Raw genomic sequence first — 23,565 nt, 5'->3', positions numbered from 1 at the left:
CGCTCTCTATGTGGGAAGCTGGACCTGGCCAATGACAGCATCCTCACGGTTATATCTGCGTGCTGTACCCTCCGTAACATTTGTGAAGGGAAGGGTGAACGATTCACTCAGGCATGAAACTCGGAGGTTCAACACCTGGAGGCTGAATTTGAACAGCCAGAGAGCAGGCTGAATTTGAACAGCCCCTCTAATAACCCTGCGCGGGGCTGTAAGGATTAGGGATGCCTTGAGGGAGCAATTTGAGGCAGAAAGCCACCAGTAATGTCTGGTGCCCTGCACAGGAGTGAAGTGCAATGGTTCCAATGATAGTAGGAATCTGTGTTTGCTACACTGACTTGAAGTGCCTGTTTCGTTCCTGGGCTAAGGTATCTTTTACTTTATGCAATAATAAAGAATGTTTTCAAAACCAAAAAATCCATTTATTGAAAAGAAACATAAGTGCTTGGGAAACAGAAAGGGCAAGGGGGTGGGGTGGGGAATGGTACAATCACAGATTTACGTATGTCCTGTTATACTCAGCCTTCCTGTCTGGAGTGCTGTGCAATGAGTGCTGCACTTCAGGATGGCTATACTGCATGGTAATGGGGGTTGAGTGCAGTGGGTAAGGGTCATAGTTTTCAGGGCTGGGTGGTGAAGCTACAGGTGGTGGAGGCAGCTGGTAGCAGTAAGAACCCGGATGTTGGGGAAAGTGGGTTAGAGGTTACATGGGGGCACAAGGGAAAGTTTTGGGACAAGGGCTGCGGGGGGGACGGGTGAGAGAGTGCTCTGCCTGCATGGCTACGAGCGCCAGGATAAATACCTCTTTAAAGGTGCTCCATTATGCTTATCAGCCGATCCGTGCTTTGCTGCCGGAGCACCGCACTTTTGTGTCGGCGCTCCTCATTCTGCTGGCGGAATCTCCTTTCAATGTCCCTGAAACTGCACTTTTTGGTTTTCATTACTTGAATGCTTCATGCAACGTCTTCCTTGCTTCTACGTGGCCTCGTTCTGATTCTTTGGAGTCTTTTGGCTGGTGATAAAAGGGACAGATGAGATCTCAAGGTTGTAACTGTAAAGGCAAAATGCAACACTTAACAGAGGCAGCATTGTTCACGCCAGACAGAGCAATGATTCCCCTGTACTTAAGGGCAAGCACAGTCTACATAATAGCAAAATTTGCCAGTCCCAAAGCGAGCGCACATAACCCACAGGAGCCCCAAAATGGTGAGTAAGCATAGGGTCAAGCGTGACTGATTGTTTCACGGCTGTACTGTCCTCTGGGTTTCTGTGTCTTGGGGAGAGCCAGCAGCAGCAGGGGGCCCCTATTCTGAACACTGTCCCCACATTTTCCACAGGAGTTCATCCTGGAAGATATCTCACTGCTGAGGGTGACCTGGGAAGCAAGGGAGGGTCTTCTACTGCAATGCAGATTCTGCCCTGGCCCATATGCAGCAACGGTGCCCCCTGCCCCTCATGGCACAGTGGCGCAGACAAGTTAGCCTTACTGGGACAAGGACCACAGCGGCTCTCCTGAGAAACCTGCGCAAGTGCATTGCCCAAGTTCTGGATGCGACCTTTGAAGAGATCATTGAAGCCGATTACTGCGATGTGAGAGCACATCAACGCCCTATTTTGCATCTAGGCATGCATGCAGCCCTAACCCTCCTCACTCCAAGAGCCTGCACTGAATAACTTCCTTCCCAAAATAAAAGCTGCTTACCGGGAACCTCCTCTGGTGTTTGTCCTTCCCCAAGCACCGTCCGCCATGACTGGCTACCTTCCTCCTGGCTTGAGAACAGCTCCTGGCTGCATGCATCTAGGGATTCTGTGTGTGTGTGGGGGGGAGGGGTCTTCCTCCACCTCAGCACAGGAAACAGTTTGGAGTGAGCAAACAGGAAGGGGATTTTCAAAATTCCCAGAGAATTTAAAGGGCGGGTCTGATGACCAGAGTGGCTAGAACAGGCATTGTGGGACACTTCTGGAGGCCAATCAGAGTGTACTAACAGACCAGGGTGTCCACACTGCTGCTGCGGTGCTCCAGTGGGGGTGCACAAAACTTTATTCCACTCACCGAGGTGGAGTACCAGGAGCGCTCTAGCCGCGGAATCAGAGCGCTCTACGTGCCTTGCCAGTGTGGACAGGTAGTGAGCTAGTGTGCCTAGGGCTCCTTTAATATGCTGTATCTTGCAAGTGTAGCCAAGCTCTGAGTTGCTGCCACCTGCACTGCTGGGATAGGGGAAGCCAGCAGGAGTCGGGCTGAGAGTGGTGGTGTGGCTTGGCGTTTTCAGATCAGCACGGATCTGTAGGCTGCTCTTGCCACGGGCAGAGATAGCCCAGAACACTTTTGAGTAAAAGCCCTGAGACTTTATAAACACTCATGCTGGCAGCAGCATAGCCAAGTCAGTGGGCATACTTAGTTATCACTCCTTCCGAGGAGTACGGAGGTTACAAGATACAGAGGAGTTAATGCTACACAAAGCAGTTTGCACCAGACATTACTGCAGGTTTGCTAGAAAATTGTCCACAACTGGTGCTTGACAGCTTTCTTTTCAAGTACCTGTGCTATCCTAAGGCCCAGAACACATGTTCTGTATTTTCTTTATTTCAATTAACACACCATGGGTGTGTTGTACTATGTATATCCATTGCTGTTCATATATGTGGCAGGCTGGTGACTGTGTGGCTTTAAGTTATATGTATGTTAGTGATTTATACATGTGTCTTACTTTCAGTGCATAGCAGGTAGAATATTAAAAAAATATTAAATACACTTCACATCTACATTTTAAGTGTGTTTTTGCTACAAAACACAAAGAGAAATATAACAAGGCTCAGACTTAAAATGTTAACTCCTAATCAGGGTTTATTCACAGCCTAGAAATATCCCACTTGACAGCAAGTAAGACAGCTTAAATTCAGTTCAGTAAAACTTTATTGGCAGGACAAATGACAAAAATATCAGAGTGTAAAAGGAAAAAAAAAAAAAAGAATGCTGACAAAGTGCTCCAGTATTTCAGCCTTATTCAAAACTAGAAACAAATAGGGCCTGATCCTCCAGTCAGCCCACTGTAACTCCACTCACGTCAATAAAGTTATTCCTCATTTAAACTGGTATGAGAAAATAATCAAGCACACATGGCATGATAGTAACAGGACCATTTCTAGGATTTTAAATGTTCATATGCTTGTTAAGTAGTTAGCTAGCTTGTAAGCACCAGTAAAAACGAGAAAAGTCCCTCTTTGACAAGTTTGCATTTCCATACCTGTAGGTCCTCTACACTCTCAGTGAAATCAATGGGGGTATTGCCACTGACTCCTGTAGTTGTAGGATTGCACCACCCTGTAGTTCTGCTGAGCTAGAAGTTACATGAGTGGAACTACAAGTGCCTTCCTCTTATTTCAAACAAGTTTCTTGTAATTACTGATTAAAATAAATGGCCAATCCCATTACCCACATATAACCCACTAGGCCACATATAGCTAGAAGGGAACACAGCCAGGTCAATATCAGATTCTGAATTGTAGCGTAGTTACATGGTTCTTGATTGGCATCTCTTTTCCTCTTCCATTTAGAATGTGTAGCGCTCATTAATTCAATGGTGGCTCTCTATAGCCAGAGAAAATCACCTAGTAATGCCTGCCTAAAGTAATCAATATGGAACAAAATAAATCATTAATACAAACTATTTGGCTTTGATGTTTGTATAAAAATTAATTTGAATTCAAATAACTATTTCAATCACAAACAAACAATCTAAACTCTGAACGTGTCCCATTCTTTAAAAAGGCTAAGACTGCAATAAAATGCCAACTTTTCATGTGTGTGGCTTGATGTCAATTAAAGAAGACTGATCAAATCCAATATTTCATTTTTAAAAATTAATTGCTATCCTTACACTCCAAACTAAGTGTGCATCCATGGATTTAATCTCTCCCAACCATATGAGACTCCTTGGGTCTATCAATACGAAAGAGAAGTTCTGCAGGCAAAAAATATCCCAGATACTGCACACTATCTGGTGTAGTGTCATTATGGTAGTGTCCTCCTTCGCCATGGTGACTGAAACAATGGGTGTGCTCCACTCGCAGATCAAACCCCTAGAAAAGAGACAAGTTTATGTTACGGGAGCACATTTTCTTTTAAAGAAAGTATTTCAGTAATGCTACAGTATTTTGCAGTTCATATTGTATATTTTTTCTTCCGTGGATCTCAAAAAGTGTTTTACAAACATTTAATTATTTAAAGACTTGCAACGTGAAGTAACCTAGTACTCTCGCTATTTTATAGACTGGTAAACTGAGGCAAAGAGTCACTTCCTGAGGTCACACTGAGACTGATAGAACTAGGAGTAGAATCTAGAAGTCCTGACTCCCAGTCCTCTACCCAGCAGTTCTCAACCAGGGGTCTGGGGCTCCCTGGGGGCTGCAAGCAGGTTTCAGGAGGTCCGCCAAAATAAACCAGAGAGCAGGGCCAGCATTAGATTCCCTGGGGCTCAGGGTAGAAAGCTGAAGTCCGAGCCACGTGGGGCTGAAGCCAAAGCAACTCAGCTTTGCAGGACCCCCTGTGGTGTGGGGTGGCCACAGACAATTGCTCTTCTTGCTACCCCTTAACGCTAGCCCTGGCTTTTAATCTACTCGACACGCAGAAAAACAGTTGTTGTGGCACAGGTGGGCCATGGAGGTTTTCATAGCATGTTGGGGGGGTCCTCAAAGAAAAAGGTTGAGAGCCCCTGCTCTGCACTACAACACACAACCGTTCTTCCATGCAATCCAGTTGGTCTAAGCCAGGCTCTAGTATGTGTGTTGAGATAGGGTCTATGGGCCCACAATCAGAGATTAGGGCCCCATTGTGCCACACACTGTACAAACACAACAACAACAACAAGATAGTGGCTGGCCCAATTTTGAGAGATAACAGGTAGGTACTGACAGGAGGAAGCACAGGTAACAATAAGATGATAATGAACGATATGATAAGTGTTGGATTCTGCACACCAGCTGCCTAAATGAAGAAGTTCCCATTGGCACAATGCTATTTGCCTTCTAGAGATATAAGGCATTATTATATTGCAAAAATATTAGTGCGATTAGGCCTAACAGCTAAGTTGGTGGCACGTTGAGACTACTAGCTATTAGGCAAAATGTAACCATTTGATTATTATTTGTATTACCATAGTACCCAGGAGCCCTCATCACCAGGACCCCACTTTGCTAGGCATTGTGCAATACACATTCCATCCTTTTGTCTGTTTTTCCTTTCTTTTGCATCTTGTCACGCTCAAATTGTGAGCTTTCCGGGACAGAGACAGTCTCTGTACAAACAAATAGTGCTTAGCACAATGGGCCCTGGTTCTTAATTTCTCTGGGTACTAACTTAATACAAATAAGAAGTAGCAATCATTATATAAAAACAGCACCTACATGTCAGATGCTTTCATTCAGAAGAATATTCCATTAACAGCTGTCGATATATGTCCATTCCTATAGTACTCATCACTAGCTTTTGGGAAACTATATGCCATTGAGCATTGGGCCCAAAGACTGCCAAATAGAGACCCAATGGAGTAAGGCACTTGAGTATGTGCAAACCAACACCATGTCCCACTAACGTACCCACCACCTGGCAGAAGTGTTTTTTAAATTGTTATAAATTTGTTTAAAAGATATACAAAATATGGATGGTAATTAGTTTTTCTCCCAAGACTCTTGGTTAACGTATATACTTTAATGTAAATGTAACAATATTCCTAATGATAGGGACACTAGTCTTATTTATAAGATAGATTTTCTCATACTTTTAATATTTTTTACTATTGAATTTAGTGCTTGTGAAATATGCTCAGTCTATACTTTGATATCCAAGGCTGTAAGGCTCTGATTTGCTCACACTATACAGTGCAGTGCGAATAGCAACTTCCCCACATAGCACTGCCAAAGTGTCCCAACCCATTTCTGAATGGGCCACATGAAGGTAAGGATAATTCAGTCTCCATCCCCTTTCATTCCTTGGTCTCTCTTCTGAGTGCCAAATAGATGTCCAAATTAATGCAAGTTGTGCTGGTTGTTTTGGGATGCAGACACCTACACACTAGGAACTGGACTGGGAACAAACATTTCACTCTTGTTACTGAACATGCATCAACATTCAGTCACTATTGACCTGGGTTTAATTCAAAACCAGTGAAAAGTGAAAGGCTTAGTTATATTCTATTACCAATCCCCTGAGCCACCCATTCCAACACCGCAAAGACTTTAATGTAATCCATAAATAATTCCCATTCTTGAACAGAAAAAAAATAAAAATAAACAAATCCAAGACAGAATCATTACACATCAAGTTAGTAACTCAGACAAACACAAAATAGTGACTTACTGGATCTCTGGAAATTAGTACTGGCTGACAAATCAACGGAGCCTTCATTTCAAAAAAATTGAGCCAATTATTCACTTCCTCGTCAGTGTTTAAAGGACAGGCAGAAAATTCTGGGGGCTATAAAAAAGCATCATCAATTGAATGAAGATACTAGGACCAAAACTTTCCTCTAAGCTACTTTTCTTCACTAGCTCTAAATTATTTTCTGCTCCCTATTTCTTCTTAACTAGCAAAAGCAGTATCCACAATTGTTTCTCTATTCAGAATGATAAGCTTTTACCCAATGGCTGCCTCCACTGCCATTCCTCGGGTACCAAATGGGGAATTCTTAGAATCAGGTAACCTGTATCCACATGTTACATTTGTCCTATCATGTTGGGATCAGAACTATGTCAGTTTCAGCTGTGTTTGAACACAGCTGAAACCTCACAGGATTCTGGCATGTTTTCTTCAACTGATGCTGACAGATTTTTTTCCGAGAACAACATTAGCCAAACTGTGATTACAATTGTACCAGGAATAGCAATCTAGACCATAATTTTATTATCCCTATCCACTTTAGTCATGGAAATTATAATAGAATTAGGGCTGTCAAGCGATTAAAAAACTGAATCATGATTAATCGCGCTGTTACACAATAATAGAATACCATTTAAATATTTTTGGATGTTTTCTACATTTTCAAATATATTGATTTCAATTACAACACAGAATACAAAGTGTACAGTGCTCACTTTAAATTTTTATTACAAATATTTGCACTGTAAAAAATAGTATTTTTCAATTCACCTCATACAAGTACTGTAGTGCAATCTCTTTATCATGAAAGTGTAACTTACAAATGTAGAATTTTTTTTGTTTATATAACTGCATTCAAAAACAAAACAAAGTCCACTCAGTTCTACTTCTTGTTCAGCCAACATCTCAGACAAACAAGTTTAGTTACAATTTGCAGGAGATACTGCTGCCTGCTTGTTATTTACAATGTCACCTGAAAGTGAGAACAGGTGTTCGCCTGTAGCCGGCATTGCAAGGTATTTACATGCCAGATATGCTAAACATTCGTATGCCCCTTCATGCTTCGGCCACCATTCCAGAGGACATGCTTCCATGCTGATGTTGTTCATTAAAAAAAAAAAAATAGTGCATTAATTAAATTTGTGACTGAACTCCTTGGGGGAGAACTGTATAGCAAGGACTCATGGAATGGTGGTTGAAGCATGAAGGGACATATGACTCTTTAGTGCATCTGGCACGTAAATATCTTGCGGCACTGGCTACAACAGTGCCATGCAAACGCGTGTTCTCACTTTCAGGTGACATTGTAAATAAGAAGCAGGCAGCAGTATCTCCTGCAAATTGTAACCAAACTTGTTTGAGATATTGGCTGAACAAGAAGTAGAACTGAGTGGACTTGTAGGCTCTGAAGTTTTACATTGTTTTGTTTTTGAATGCAGTTATATAAACAAAACAAAAAAAATCTACATTTGTAAGTTACACTTTCATGATAAAGAGATTGCACTACAGTACTTGTATGAGGTGAATTGAAAAATACTATTTTTTACAGTGCAAATATTTGTAATAAAAATTTAAAGTGAGCACTGTACACTTTGTATTCTGTGTTGTAATTGAAATCAATATATTTGAAAATGCAGAAAACATCCAAAAATATTTAATACATTTCAATTGGTATTCTATTGTTTAACAGTGAGATTAATCGTGATTAATTTTGCGATTAATTTTTTTTGAGTTAATCGCGTGAGTTAACTGCAATTAATCAACAGCCTTGATAATAGAACCTTGATAATAAGTGTTGTGAATACCGTTCCCAATGTGAATACAGCCTGAGGCACACAAAATTCAAGACATCTGTTTCAGGAGCGTTCTAGACACGGAGGACTCAGGAATGGTGCTTTTCTCCAAAGGGGAGCACCATTGGTATCATGTTTAGACCCACTTCTTGAAGAGAAAAAAAAAATTCTTCAGAGTAATAGATTTTTTTAAAATTACCCTTTGCATTTTAGGTAGATGAAAGCAGCACTACAAGACGACAGGAATTTCATCTTTGACATTTGATAGGTTTGACAGAGACAAGAATCAGTGGAAACTTGTAAAAATTTAACATTTCAGAAAGTTCTGCTTGTAAAATGGAAAGCGAATTCTGGTAACCATGCAAGCAAATACAATCAGTAAGAACTGTATAGCTATTGCATAAATATATTTAATACTTGTAATAGTTTATAAAAAAATTATAAATCTCTAAGTTAAACCATATCTCTGATCATTGTTTAATTGATTTAATTATTTTTCACACTATTCTACTGTTTGTGTGTTTCACCAAGTCCTTATACATCTCCATTTGTTTCTACAGCTTCTTTGTCCCAACAAAAGATGGGAGTATTAGGGTCATGGGATATATAATTTTGGTGTTTTTGTACTTTCCGTTTATCACTTTTCAGAAAGTGCACATTATTGCAAAAAAAAATTAAGTGCGCTAAGTCTTTATATCCTGAACTGTCCTGCATCTTTATCTTTTAGAAAGATAAAGAGCCTGAATCAAGAGCAACTTACCATGATATGAATCTTCGCTTTCCCCTTTTGAATGACAAATGTACCGCCTATCCCGACTGGTTTATCTCCATAGCATTTTTCTATAATTTGTCTCATACAGGTCACAAAGTTATGCTGTCCAGTTCTTCCATTGGCTCTCACTTCAATAACCTGGAGAGTAGACATACATTTATCATGCTTATCACATGCTGTAATGTTTTGTGAATGTTTGCTATGTACATCATGTATTTCAACGCTGCTGTGAAACACTCAACCTTGTATCCTATAATCTTTGTTAAAGTAAGTTCTCTCACAGGTGCTGCTTCCTTTGTATCCTTAAAATATTCAACAGGTTTGGTTTTGTGCATGTAAGAATTTGCTTTTCTGAAGTTCTTTAGTCAGTTACACAACAGGCACAGCACATGAAACAGAGGCATAAGCTTCCCTCTCCCACCCAACAGGCCTCAAACCCGTCATGAAAGAAGAGACTCTCTAGGGATAAAAAGGTTTGTTCAATTTTCATGCACCATTCGGTCGTTGCTTTTCTGTTGAGACCACCTAGTGCCAGTTGTGTTGAGGGAGACACTTGTCCACCAAGAACTGAACTGAGACCACAAACTTCAGTTTACACAGGCCAATCAAGTTTTAGTCATTATCAACCTGGGCTGGATTACAGTGGGTGATTTAAGGGTGAAAAATTCCATATCCCAGTACCAATACCCTGGGGAATCCACTCCCTCACATCAACTTCATTTTCTTGTGAAGGATAATTTCTCTTATGTGATTTTTGGCATTAATATTAACATCAGTATTCCCTGAAAGAAAAGGCAGGCCTCAAACAAAGAAGTTTAACTTCAGCTATCACCTACTGAAGAAGTGACATTTTATCCAAATATGCACCTTGCCAGGTTGGCCCTGACTGGCATACAGGTTGGCCAGTAGTCCAAATTCACAGTCACTATATTTCTTGCTGTACTTCTCCAGGAGGCACCCTCCATCTGCAGGATTAATCTGAGCGGTGTAACTTGCATTTACAGCAGGCTTTTGTTCACTCTCAGCTTGAACAACTGGGATAAACTGAAAAGAAGAGAATGTAAAATTGCTTAGTTCTAGTCAGTTGATTTTATTACTAGGTAGATAGCATCCCAAGTTAGGGCCCAATCCTGAGAACAACAACAGAAGTTTCATCTCGCAGGATTAGGTCCATATAGATTAGCAAAACACACAACTATTTTAAAGAAAACTCTCAATTTAAAATTAAGTGTGAAACACATGTATTAAGGAATTCTCTCTTATCTAGGGATTTGGATTCAAATTCTTGTATAAATAACAGAACACTAAATGGGAAAGTTTCTCAATGAGGCAACCAACTTAATATATCACTGCAAGAGGCCCAGCTTAGTGATGATGACCAGGACTGAGCATTCAGCTTCTGTTAGAAAGCATTGAAATGAAAGAGTTTTCAGGTGGCATTTTCAAAAGTGTTCATACTATTAGGTTCCATAGACTTCAATAGAAGCAAAACTAGACCAACTTTGAGTGCTCCTGAAAATATCACCCTTAATGTTGTTGTAAGGCAAGGCCTATAATAATTTAAATGGTTCATTTGACTACTTACTTTTAAAATAAAAATATTTTCCTATTTTATTTAAATAAGAAAAACATGTAGCGACTTTGAAAGTCTGAGTTACCATATTTACTACCAAGAGCTAAATTCTCTCACTCCCACTGTGCATCAGGCTGTTAAGATACCAGCTTTCAATTGATTTAGTTTTTTTCTTTGATTGTATTTCACTCACCTAGGAATATGTTTAGTCATGTACTCTTCTTTTAATTAGATGTAGCATTTAGAACATTTTTCACATTACACTGGAGTTTTCCATTCACCTCAAATCAAAACTGCTTTCTTTATCTATTTCACCATGTAGGACAGATCAACTAAATCATGTTTTAACTGCTGATCCTTACCTGACCTTACAGCGTAAGTCTTAAAGCAAAAGCATCTTGAGTAACACAATTTTTTCTCTTGTGCTATTTAAAATGAAGACCAGCATTGGGTATTTAAAGCAATTTACCACTCAGCTCCTTGGCATCCATTTTTTGCATATTTTTCCTCTTCTCTGGAATTAAAAATGTGATCAGCTAATTACAAATTTCAGTATAGCAACAACTAGAGGCGGTTTCCTCTTAACTCCATAGTAACCATATGCTTCCCTGTAGAATTTATAAACACAAAAATGTGGTTTATTATCTAAGTAATAAGTAACCTTGTCTTTATTATCTTTGTGAAGTGCCATACAAACTTGTGGTGCTACATATACATTATCAGTGTAGAAATGTTTGCTATGTCAATGAAATAATTTTTTGAGAACTTCTGCATGTTTATACATATTTACTGACCTCAGCATTTACTCCAAGAATCCTAGAGGACCCAGCTCCAGCACCAAGAATGAACGCTCCAGGCAATTCTATTTGCTTTGCAACAGTGTTCAGGTCATAAACCTGTACAAGAGACATACATTTATGTACCTTTGACTTTCCTGCCTTGTAATTCTCATCTCAGCTACATTCCACTGCAATTTCTTGATGATTTTATCCAAATGCCATTATTATTTATTTGTACAGATTGGTTTGAACACAGTCCCCAAATCCGAACAGCATTGGCATCTGGTCAAGTTCAAACTTAATGACTTGGGCACATATCCACTTATTTGCTGGACTGCAGTGCACAAGCTTGGCCCATCCTGTCTAAGGGCCAAATTACTCTCTCTGTGCAAGTGACATTGTTTAAAGGAAAAAAATGAAAATATCCTTAAGTGATGTCACATAGAATCAGATTCTGGCAGGCCCCATGCTCTACCAAAAGAGAATGCATTAGCAAGTATTAATGTGAACTCTGGCCTATACCAACCCCATACACAGTCTGTTTTTACAAACAATAGTAATAATCAGCATGGAGGGCCATGGCTAGATAGCATATAATACGTAAACATACAGATCATGCCATGGACTCGAAGTAATTCCCTCCAACATCCTCTGTGGCTTCTGTCAGACAGCTTTTGAAGAAACAGCCACACACTATTTAGTAGGTACCAGAAGAGGGACAACTTTTGCATGCAGTTTCTGCTGTGGGATTTCTGACATGTTCTTATGCTCAGCACAGGCCAGGATTCTTGGCCCATAATGCTTTCGCAATGTAAGCCTATTTTTACAAATGGAATCCTTTCATTCGTCAGTGTTCGCCAGGATAGTATTTTAAAATAGGACTACATATGCTTCTTTCTTTGGCAAATGCACTAAAAAGCCAGGACTGTAAATTAACTCACTTTATCTTTTTGTACAAGAGGCACAAGGTAAGGAACACCTCCCACATCTGCTATTCTAGGCTTCCCACAGATTCCTGGAACAAGAATAAGGCAAGTTAGCTTGTCAAGAGAATCTGTCTAAAATTCTCTCTGGGTACTGGAAGCATAAGAAGACGAAGAATTTGTTCCTCAAAAGCTTCCTTTAAGTGTTCAGAAAGTCTTTTAAATCAGGGGTTCTTAACCTTTTTCTTTCTGAGCCCCTTCTCCCCCTCCTCCCCCCGCACCCATGCTTTAAAAACTCCATAGCCCACCTGTGCCACAGCAACTGTTTTTCTGCAAATCCTGTGGATTAAAAGCCAGGGCTGGTGTTAGGGGTAGCAAGCAGGGCAACTACTTGGGGCCCCAAGCCACAGGGGCCCCTGTGAAGCAAAGTTGCTTGGGCTTCTGTTTTCTGCCTGGGCCCCTGCGAGTCTAATGTTGGCCTTGCTCTTTGGTTTATTTTGGAGGACCCCCTGAAACCTGCTCGCAGACCCCCAGGGGGCCCCGGACCACTGGTTAAGAACCTCTGTTTTAAATCACCATTTTTTCTTCTGAGTACTAAGATAAATTGGGGTTCTACAAATCCATGTAAAGTAGGCCTGAATTGGAAGAAAAACATACATAAGGTAGGTTTCAGAGTAGCAGCCGTGTTAGTCTGTATCCGTAAAAAGAAAAGGAGGACTTGTGGCACCTTAGAGACTAACAAATTTATTAGAGCATAAGCTTTTGTGAGCTACAGCTCACTTCATCGGATGCATTCAGTGGAAAACAAGGTATGGGCTCACTTCTAAAAGCTAGCTAGCCAGCCTGTTTCAAAAGTAGTACTTTCTACAAGCACACACAAAATCTGCTAGGCAACAGTTGAGGAACACTGGTTCTCCAATGAGGCATAGTTCATAGTGTCATCATGCAAAGACAGCAGAAGGTACAGATATAAAAATGCTTTCACCTATCTTGTGTAGGGACAATGGTGGGAGTTTAAATAAACAGAGACTGAGCTCATTATTAGAAAGAAGTTGAATAGCAAGACAGTACTTGGTATCTACACAGCCCCTTCAATCTGAGGATGTCAAAACCCTTACCATACAATAGAGAATTAAACCTGTTAAACTCATTTTACAGATGAGGAACAATGATGCAGAGCACTTGAGTGATTTGTTCTAGTCAGGTCACATCAAGCCAGTGGCAGAGCCAAGACTAAGACACGGCTCTCCTACCTCCCAGCCTCGTAGCTTATCCACAAGACCATTCTTCCTCTGCCATCATCTTCAAGAGTTTCTAATTATGAAGAATCAGCTATGAAATACTGGCAGTCATAGCTTATAGTTAGAACAGTATGTTACCTTTAACAGGGAAATTGAAGGGATCATGAGTCAGATCAGGGCATTCTACTACAGAGACCTGGACATCAGCAAAGTTCTCTGTAAGCCCATTCTGCAGGACTAGAATAGAGTTAAAAAAAAAAATTATTAGTGAGACATTAGCTAGAGTTTGGCAAGTAATACACCACATAAAACACATATTTTAAGGTGCCAATTCAGCAAGATACATAAGCACACGTGTCACTTTAAGCACATGAGCAATTCCATTAACTTAAGTAAGGCTAGTCACAAGCTCAAAGTTACGCATATGTTAATTACCTCACTGAATCAGGGCCTCAGAGAGGAATAAATCCTTTTCTGCTAACCTGTCATATTGCTGAAGGACAGAAGGTTCTATTTTTTCTTTTTTTACACGATGAGGACTGGGGGGGGGGGAAGGGGGGGATTGGATAGGTGTGGGAGTCCCGGGGGGCCTGTCAGGGGGCAGGGGTGTGGACTGGGGTCGACACAGTCAGGGAGCAGGGGGAGTTGGATAGGGAGTGGGGTCCTGGGGGGCAGTTAGGGGTGGGGGGATCTCAGGAGGGGGTGGTCAGGGGACAAGAAGCAGGGGGGGGGGGAGGGGGTTGGATGGGTCAGAAATTCAGAGGGTGACAGACAGGGGGCAGGGGCCAGGCACAGCCTTCCCTACCAGGGAAGAAAGTTCTTCCATCAGCATAATAAAAAACACCTCTGCAAGTAGCACAAGCTATGTTGGCAGGAAAAGCTCTCCCGCTGTGAGCAGTGCTATGTCGTTGTAACTTATGTCACTCAGAGGGGGTTTATTCAAGTTCAAACTTAACCCATTCCTGGATTTGGCTTTATTGATAGACCCAACAACAGAAGATAAAATTCAGCCTATGCTTTCTCCTTAGGCCAGGCTGTTCTAGGGCTTCCTGAAGGATTTCCCTGTCTCCGCCCCTCGTCCCCCTGTTCAGAGATTCATACTGTGATGGGTTCGGTCACAGAGACCCCCCTTGGGACTGCCACCTGATGTGCCGAGACTACCTCTGAGCCCGTTTTCTCTGCCAGTTTGGGCCTCCAGAACCCTGTCTTGTTGAGCCAGACACGCCAGTCTGCTCCAACACAGACCCAGGGTCTGAACCACACGCCCCAAACCTGCAGACTTAACTGAAAACAGCTTAAGTGCTCCTGTCTTCAGCACCCAGACACCCAGCTCCCAATGGGATCCAAACCCCAAAGGAATCCATTTTACTCTGTATAAAGCTTATACAGGATAAACTCATAAATTGTCCGCCCTCTGTAACACTGATAGAGAGATATGCACAGCTGTTTGCTCCCCCAGGTATTAATTATTTACTCTGGGTTAATTAATAAGCAAAAAGTAATTTTATTACATATAAAAAGTAGGATTTAAGTGGTTCCAAGTAATAACAGACAGAACAAAGTAAGTTACAAAGCAAAATAAAACAAAACACGCAAGCCTAAGCCTACTACATTTAAGAAACTGAATACACGTAAATCTCACTCTCAGAGATGTTCCAATAAGCTTCTTTCACAGACTAGACTCCTTTCTAGTCTGGGCCTAATCCTTTCCCCGGTACAGTCCTTGTTCCAGCTCAGGTGGTAGCTAGGGGATTTTTCATGACTGCAGCCTCCTTTGTTCTGTTCCACCCCCTTATATAGCTTTGACACAAGACCGGAATCTTTTGTCTCTCTGGGTCCCCACCCTTCCTTCTAAATGGAAAAGCACCAGGTTTAAGATGGATTCCAGTACCAGGTGACATGATCACATGTCCTGTGAGACCCCAAGCCTTCATTCTTCCTGGCCTGACTCACAGGAAGGCTTGCAAGTAAACAGAGCCATTTACAACCAATTATCCTAGTTGATGGGAGCCATCAAGATTCCAAACCACCATTAATAGCCCACACTTTGCATAGTTAAAATAGAGTTCAGAGTAACACTTCATATTTCTAGCTTCAGACACAAGAATGATACATTCATACAAATAGGATGAACACACTCAGTAGATTATAAGCTTTGTAAGGATACCTTACAAGAGACCTTTGGGTATGATGGCCCAGCCAGGAAGGGGAAACTGATTTCCACTCTACTTCTCCTGCTGCTGATGAAGGGACAAATTCAGCCTCCTGATCCTATCATGGTTGCTCTCCAAGTGCTCCACCCCATCTCACCCCCAATCCTATTGCAACTCCTCACCCCTCCTTGCCAAGCATTCAGCTCTGTGGGCAGCACTGGTTCAAGAGGCTGTGATCCTGGCACTGCTCCAATCAGAACACGTAGTGGGTAAAAGTAGCACTCCCATGCAACCAGGGGGTTCTTGCCAAGATCTCAATCTTGCAATTTTTTGAAGCTGCAAAGTAATGTGGGATGCAAGTGGGACTAGCAAGAAACTACAGGTAGATTTTGGGTCTCAGTTGGAAGAAAAGCAACTGAGAACCATTGGGTACATGTCCAAAAGTGTTCACTGTGGTGGCTATCCATTAATCTTATAACCTTTAGCCCAGTGGTTATGGCACTTGCCTCTCATGTAGAACATCAAGGTTTGAATCCCTACTCTGGAACCTAGACTTGAATTCAGGTTTTCCCTCCTCCAAGTCCTACATTCATCTCCTACCTCCCAAGTGAGTGCCTTAATCAAGAGGTTAAAGAATTGTTTTGGGCTCTCTTTGGCCCAATAAATATTAAATTTATGTTTATAAAGTGGAACAGCTTCAACAGGAGAGATTATGAGCAACCCCTTCCAAAAAACAGTCTGTAGCCTAGTGGCCAGGATACTTCCCCAGACAGATGGATCCGAGTTCAAGTCCCTACTCCAGAGTAGGGATTCAATTATGGGGTCTCCCATTTCCCAAGCAAGTGTCCAATCATTGGGCTGAAGGTTATAAATGGGATAGATGCACAGACACAGTTTGCGGTCTTAGAATAATTCAGATGGGAAAAACTGTATCAGGTCAAAGCCAGCCTCTACCCAGCTCTATTTAGGACACAAGAGCAAACACCACAATGCAAAATTTAGTTATTTGTCATTTCTTATTGCAACAACTTCCGTAACACTATAAATTGCATTACTTACCCGCAGAAAGTTCCTCTAGACTTGGGACATGAAGAGCAAACTTTTCAACTTTGGTCATTTTCTATTTCTTTCCGCAAACTGGACAACTGATTTATAGATTCTCTGCTGAAGAGATCAGAGTACACTAGGCACTGAGACTTACTGATCTGTGAACAAACATAATGGTTTACTGATTAAAAAGGGCTTGCACAGCTGCATCCTACTTTTTGATATGTAGGGTTTTTCCCCCCAGTTTCAGTTAAGTGTTACCTCTGTTCCCCTAAAAAACCAACCCAGGGTCACACTTGTATTAGTTTTATTACAATGCAGCTGTTAGGTCAGACAGAAAAGGGAAGGAACTTATTTATACACCGCATTTATACCCCCATGTACCCACACGCTTACACAGGTGGAGAGTTACCGGAGACAGCATGGGAAGCCAAGAAGCCAAAGCATGGTAGATCTGGTGTGTCTGCCTGTGGTCACGGATCTGAGCTGGTGAGCAGGTCAAGGAGCAGCAGCTTGTGTGCGCGGCTGGTTCATTTTATTTTGGAACTGGGTGCTCCTGTCACGTACACTGAGTTTTTCTTCTGTGTCCGTCACTGAGAAGCATTCCCAGTCCCTGTTCCTGTTCCTTTCATGCATCTTTTCTTTACAGCACTCCGTGATTGCCTTCTCAGGGCAGATTATATCAGACACACCTGGCTCCTTTCTCCTTGCAGTTCCTCTCTGCCCAGTCCCCCCATACACTTCCTTGTTCACACCCCCTTATCTTCCACACACACACTCCCTTGTTCACACTCTCTCTGATTGCGTGATGGGATATTACAAAGCTTGGCCGTTCATACAAGTGGTAACTTGAAAAGGTTACAGAGCTTGTGAAGGTTACAAAACATAAAAGGCTATGGTAACAATAACTGAAGTTACAATAAGGTTGCAGACCTTAATGATACAAGTTACAGATCTTACAATCGCATTTGAGCGGCGGCTTTACATAACATTAAGAATACATAAACTACAGTAGACTAGACTTTTTGCTTCAAGTGAGATTGTGATGTATGTGCTTATAATGCTAATTTCCTCATATGTTTTGGAATGACAACATGCATAGCATGCAGTTCTAGAGAGAATTCAGAGCACTGTATCCATAAAGACTTAGACCCAGGCCTGTAACTGGGTCTGTGTAATCAGGCCCCTGACTTCAAAGGGCTCTGCATACATGCAGCTGTTTGCCCAGGTGGAGCCAGTTATAAGATTGGGGCTTTAATTTGTTTTTCTGTGAAAACTTCTTAAGGGGCATAACCTGTCACACATTAACCATCCACTTCTGCACGATGCAAGTTTTAATTAAAAAAACATGTTTCCAGTCTTTATGGTCACCAATATTACTTTTCAAAAGTGAGCCCATAGTCTTCCTGAGTCCGCAGACACACAGGGGCACAGCAAAGATCAAAGAGTGGGGAGAGGGAGGTGAGCATACTTTATAGCAACAATTTCCCAAGTGAAAGGAGAAAGCTGCTCACTAAGGGCTGATCCAAAGCTCAGTGAAGTCAATAAAATACTCTGATTTTCACATGACTTTTCATCACAGAACAAGGAAATCAGAAGGGAGCAGAACAGTGATTCCCCACCACCCCTATGAAAAACCTGTATTCTTCACCCCAATAAAAGTAGCAAAAATTAAGTTACTCACTTTTTTCAGCTTTCTCTTCCTGACCAATGCCTTCAGTAGCCAAGCTGTTTGGGGGATTGTTAGCTGAGGGGGCACAACCCTTGGGAAGCTGGATGTGTCTGATTGACTGGGCTTCTGCTGAAAAGTCAGCTGAAATGTTTTTCTCTCCTACGCTGCAGAAAGCAACTCAGGAGCTGTATCTCCTTCAGCAGGTGGAGGATTCCCTTACCTTCTCAGGTCAGGAGTTCACAGCTCAATAATTATTAGAGTTGATAGGTAGTGTAATACAAAGCCAGGAAAGCACTCAAAGGGTAAAAAAAATATGTAGCTTGTGTTTGAGGTGGTGGGGGGGAAAAATCCAGTGTGGAATGAAAAAGTGTGAGGGGGTATTTAGCCAGAGCAATTAACCAACTAGATGATTTTAGAAGCAACTTTTTGAATGGACTTGAAAGGGGGCCAGATTGTATTTATCAAGAACAGAAAGGAGGACGTGGCAATAGTCAAGACACAACGTGACAGGGCGTGAACAAGAGCTTTAGCATTGTGGAGTGAGAGACTAGGTCAGATCTCAGAAACGTAGGATGCAGTGAGTGGGCAGAAGTACTACTGGGTGGCTAGGAAGATGGCAGAGCTATAGAAGGATACAGTCCATTTTGTAGTGGAGGAAGTCTGCATGGTCACAACAGGACTTCTGTGAAGATGATCAAGTGGTGGAGAGCAGGAAAAGAAGGAACAGATGCTGGGGGGTCAGTCAGGGTTTGAGGTTGCTTGAATGGATGAACTTTGCAAAGGAGGAGATGGTCGAACAAGTCAAGGATGGTGGAAAGTGTGGGGTGGTGAGAGTTAATGGTTGGCACAGTGAAGAAGTGTGAGAGGGAGAAGAGGACTTGGAGAAGAGAACAGGTTGATGGACTGGGAGGCGAGGAAGTAGGGAAAGGAAGAGGGGCCAGGTGAGTAGTACTGAAGGAGACCGGGTAGTGACTAGACAAGGAATTTTGTGATGTAGAATGAGCTGATCTGGAGCTGCTGGTCAAAGGACGATGTGAGGATAAGGAGACAGGAAGTTAAAGGGTCAGGCAGGAAATTTCTCTGTACAAATGTTCTTAGTTATGCAGTTTCCATCCTGCTTTCATAAGATCCCTGACTGAACAGAAACTTTGTTTTTGTTCCCTGGAGTGATAAGTTTATGTATATTAGAGACAGTCTGTGTGTCAACGCAGATCTGCTCTGCGGAGAGACAGGGACAGAAAAAAGATCCCCTTCAGGGCAGTAATTCCAAAGCAAAATACAAAACTCTGAAATGTACAGTCCTGCTTAATTTATCCACCTGCCTGATTGCAGGGTTTCTCCATATCTCAGCACAGTCATTGATGTGCTGCCAAATCTACAGCTGAAGGTGTGTGATGCGTCCCATCCCATCACAGCTATGCCCGCGGATAGACAACTTTGCCAAGCAGTAACAGAATGCACCTAATTATGCACTAGGCGGCACCAATACTGCCATTCAGAACTGGAAGGCTAGCAGAGAAAGGATTGAGAATCATGTCAATTTTATGCTATTGCTGCTTTTCCAAACGTATGAGCACCCACGGAGTTCCAGGGGTGGCCGGGCACAAGCCTGCCCACATCTGAAGGCCCCGCCCCACCCTATGAGGATGAGCTACTGAACCCAGGGCTCAAGCAAGTTCAGGGGACAACCAATGAAAAACAGGGACAGGAGTGAGGTCTTAGGGCCAAAATCAGGGATCCAGAAGGGGGACACTGAGCAGCGAACCCTGGACAGCACCCACTGCTCCTCGAAGGTGTCTAGGGAGCCAGCAGACGCAGCCCAGAGAAACTCTGTCCGAATGCGTGATCGAAGGGAGGAGCAGAAATAGTGGCCAGTGCCAGAAGGAGGTTGATGAGGGGGTCTCCTGACTTCATGGGACCACCGATGAGAGGTGCATAAATTAGGAGGTGGGGGGAAAAGTGCAGGCAGAATCTAAGGAGAAGGCTCTGGAGGAGTCAGAAAAGGGGCTGCAACCTGGCGTACTTGCGGTAGATGTGCAGTGTGGTCTCTCACGCCTCAGAAGGGGCAGATGGCAGAGAGAGGGGTAAACCATGCCAGGTACATGATCCAAATGTATGAGCAGCAGCAAAGGCAGGCTCTGTTGTTATGAAATAGTGAAGAGGATAAAACAGAGGCTGGGGATGGGGAGAGTAGTGGAGAATAACCCCTGTGGGAAGAGAAGCCTTGGGAAGAGATGAAGTAGGAGCTTCAAATTTATCTGAACAAGTCACAGGTTGCTCTAAATGGTACAAGGTGCAGGGGCAACTACCTAGGGCTTGTCTACTTAGTTTTTGTTCCTATTAACTATATCACTTTATAAACCAATATAATTAAATTGGTGTAAAGCCCTAGTTTGGATGCCTTTCCACCAATGAACACCTTCATGTTGGTATAGCTTATATCAGTAGTTAAATGGGTATCTATAAACAGGGTGAGGGTGTGTGTGCACAAGCCACTAGTAGAAACCCCAGCAATGCAGGGTTACAAAGAAGCAGGGCTTCTCCTGAGGGAAAACCACCACAACTTGCCTTTCACAACTATGCCTGACTAGCAGATTTAGTCCTCTGGCTAGTAAATGTAATTTTTTCCACACCTTGTTAGTACAGGATTAACAATAAACCACAAATAATAAAGAATGAATTTTTCCATAAAATATACATATACTTAACATTTCAGTCAATTTTTAGTACAAATAAAATGCAGTACCACATTCCAATTCAAAGTACAAGTCAGTGTATTTGATGGGCTCTTCCCTTCTTTCCTTCCTCATTGGAATGTTTTGGTGTACAAATGAGACATGCCCTACGCAGTAACTTCCACCCTGGAGCAGCAGTAGAATTGGAATGGTCTTGGCTAGACTTTTTGGGGAATTGTTATGGGCTGGTGATTTTACTTAATTGACTCCAATAGGGCTCAGTGTAAGGAAGTTAGGGTCTACCCATGTGGATTCATTTGCAGACCCGCGCCTAAAAGACAGATCCAGAGTAGTTATGGTGCACTGGAAAAAATTAAAATGAAGCAGTAACTTAAAGGGCATTTTAAAAAGTAACTAATAAACTCATCAGAGCCAGGAAAGCAACAGTCCCTTCTCTACACAACATCAGAACGGCCATCCTGGGTCAGACCAATGGTCCATTTAGCCCAGTATTCTGTCTTCTGACAGTGCTTCAAAAGGTGCTTCAATGCCAGGTGCTTCAAAAGGAATGAACAGAACAGGTAATCATCAAGTGATCCATCCCCTGTTGCCCATTCCTAGCTTCTGGCAAACAGAGGTTAGGGACACTTCAGAGCATGGTTTTCCATCCCTTCCCATCCTGGCTAATAGCCATTGATAGACCTATCCTCCATGAACTTAACTAGTTCTTTTTTGAACCCTGTTATAGTTTTAGCCTTCACAACATCCTCTGGCAAAGAGTTCCATAGGTTGACTCTGCGCTGTGTGAAAAAATACTTCCTTTAGTTTGTTTTAAACCTGCTGCCTATTAATTTCATTTGGTGACCGCTAATTCTTGTGTTATAAGGAGTAAACAACACTTCCTTATTTACTTGCTCCACACCAATTGTGATTTTCATATCCCCCTGGGTCATCTCTTTTCCAAGCTGAAAAGTCCTAGTCTTATTAACCTCTTCTCATATGGAAGCTGTTCCATACCCAAATCATATTAGTTGCCCTTTTCTGTACCATTTCCAATTCTTTTTTTGAGATGAAGAAACCAGATCTGCACGCAGTATACAAGATGTGGGTGTACCATGTTTTACAGAGGCAATATGATTTTTTTAACCAAATTATTTATCCCTTTCCTCATGATTTCACAACATTCTGTTTGCTTTTTTGACTGCCATTGCACATTGAGCAGATGTTTTCAGAGAACTATCTACAATGACTCCAAGATCTCTTTCTTGAGTGGTAACAGCTAATTTAGACTCCATCATTTTATATGTATAGTTGGGATTATGTTTTCCAATGTGCATTACTTTGCATTTATCAACATTGAATTTCATCTGCCATTTTATTGCCCAGTCACCCAGTTTTGTGAGGTCCCTTACAAAACATAAAAGCAAAGTTTCAAATGAGAATTACTCAGTTCTGAAAGTGAATGGATAGGTGAATAAACATGCCGAGACAGTAGGTTAATGCCTCATATAAAGAAAAGGAGTACTTGTGGCACCTTAGAGACTAACCAATTTATTTGAGCATAAGCTACAGCTCACTTCATCGGATGCATTCAGTGGAAAATACAGTGGGGAGAATTATATACACAGAGAACATATTTCACATATACAGTGAACAAAGTACATTATATTAACATCTGCAGTCCCCTGGTTCCATTTAAGCCTACTTCTGAGAAATAACAAACCCTTAATAGCAATCACAGCCTCACACACGCTCTTTTAAACCTTTGCCAAAAGGGGAGCTCCCGTTACAGGGACACGGTTGTGAAGCAGGCAACCAACGGGCTGTAGGAAGGGTAGCGGCGCTTTAGCAAGGCTTTTCCCGTACAGCACAACCTTCCGGAGGTCACTTCCCGATTAGCCTTGCCCTCTCCCCCAAAGCCACCGCTTTCGGGCACAAACAGCGCCCTTGGCCCGGCGGGGGTAAGGAACCGCCCAGCACGGGGTAACTGTGCCACCCTCCCTACCAGCGCGATGGCGATCAGCGGGGCTCAGCGGCCAGCCGCGGCGCCACTTACCAGAGCGCGGGCGAGCGGGGGAGGGGCTTCGCGGCGCTCCTGCCCTGCGGCTGGGCTCTGTCTGCGCGCGCGCACCAGGCTCCCGTGCCTCTGCTCCCACCACCCGTACAACGCTGAGGAGAGAGAGAGAGAGGCAGCAACCCTCAGTGCCTCTCCTAAGATGGCGCTCGCGGACAGCCCCCTCTGCTCCCTTCTTCCCATCAGGCCAGCCAGCTCTCGCGAGATCAGGTGCGCTATTTAAGAAGCCAAAAAGCCGTTGAGCGGCCTTTGCCTTGGCCTCCCAGAGAGCGTGTGGAGGGTGAGTCTTGTGTGGGGGGTCGCTTCCTCTATCCGGAGCCATCCGCGGCGCTGGGCCGGGCGGGGACCCGCACGGGGAGGGTCCAGGGTTTTGTTGGTGGGAGGTCGTCGATTAGCTGCGGCAAGTTCTTGGGGTCTAAATGCAGCCCCGCGCCCCTCTAAGGGCTTGGGGGGCTGGGCGGTGTCTCCGTCCTTGGTCCCTCCCTGCCCCAGG

At 42.8% G+C, this 23,565-nt stretch overlaps 1 protein-coding gene across 1 annotated transcript; it reads right to left on the bottom strand.

Moving 5' to 3' along the window:
- Positions 1–3,381: 3,381 nt before the first annotated feature.
- C1H11orf54 (chromosome 1 C11orf54 homolog) lies at positions 3,382–16,816 on the bottom strand. The gene is made up of 8 exons (XM_074956674.1): positions 16,664–16,816; positions 13,590–13,688; positions 12,229–12,302; positions 11,303–11,404; positions 9,803–9,979; positions 8,924–9,073; positions 6,353–6,469; positions 3,382–4,077 (listed from the first exon to the last, which is right to left on the bottom strand). Exons 1-8 carry the CDS (start codon positions 16,719–16,721, stop codon positions 3,904–3,906), a joined length of 951 nt encoding a protein of 316 aa, XP_074812775.1. The 5' UTR covers positions 16,722–16,816; the 3' UTR covers positions 3,382–3,903.
- Between the last annotated feature and the right edge of the window lie 6,749 nt (positions 16,817–23,565).

Source organism: Natator depressus, chromosome 1 (assembly GCF_965152275.1).
Source record: "Natator depressus isolate rNatDep1 chromosome 1, rNatDep2.hap1, whole genome shotgun sequence".
Lineage (NCBI taxonomy): Eukaryota > Metazoa > Chordata > Testudines > Cheloniidae > Natator > Natator depressus.
The sequence above is the reverse complement of the archived record's forward strand: the minus strand, read 5'-3'. Positions and strand labels throughout refer to the sequence as shown.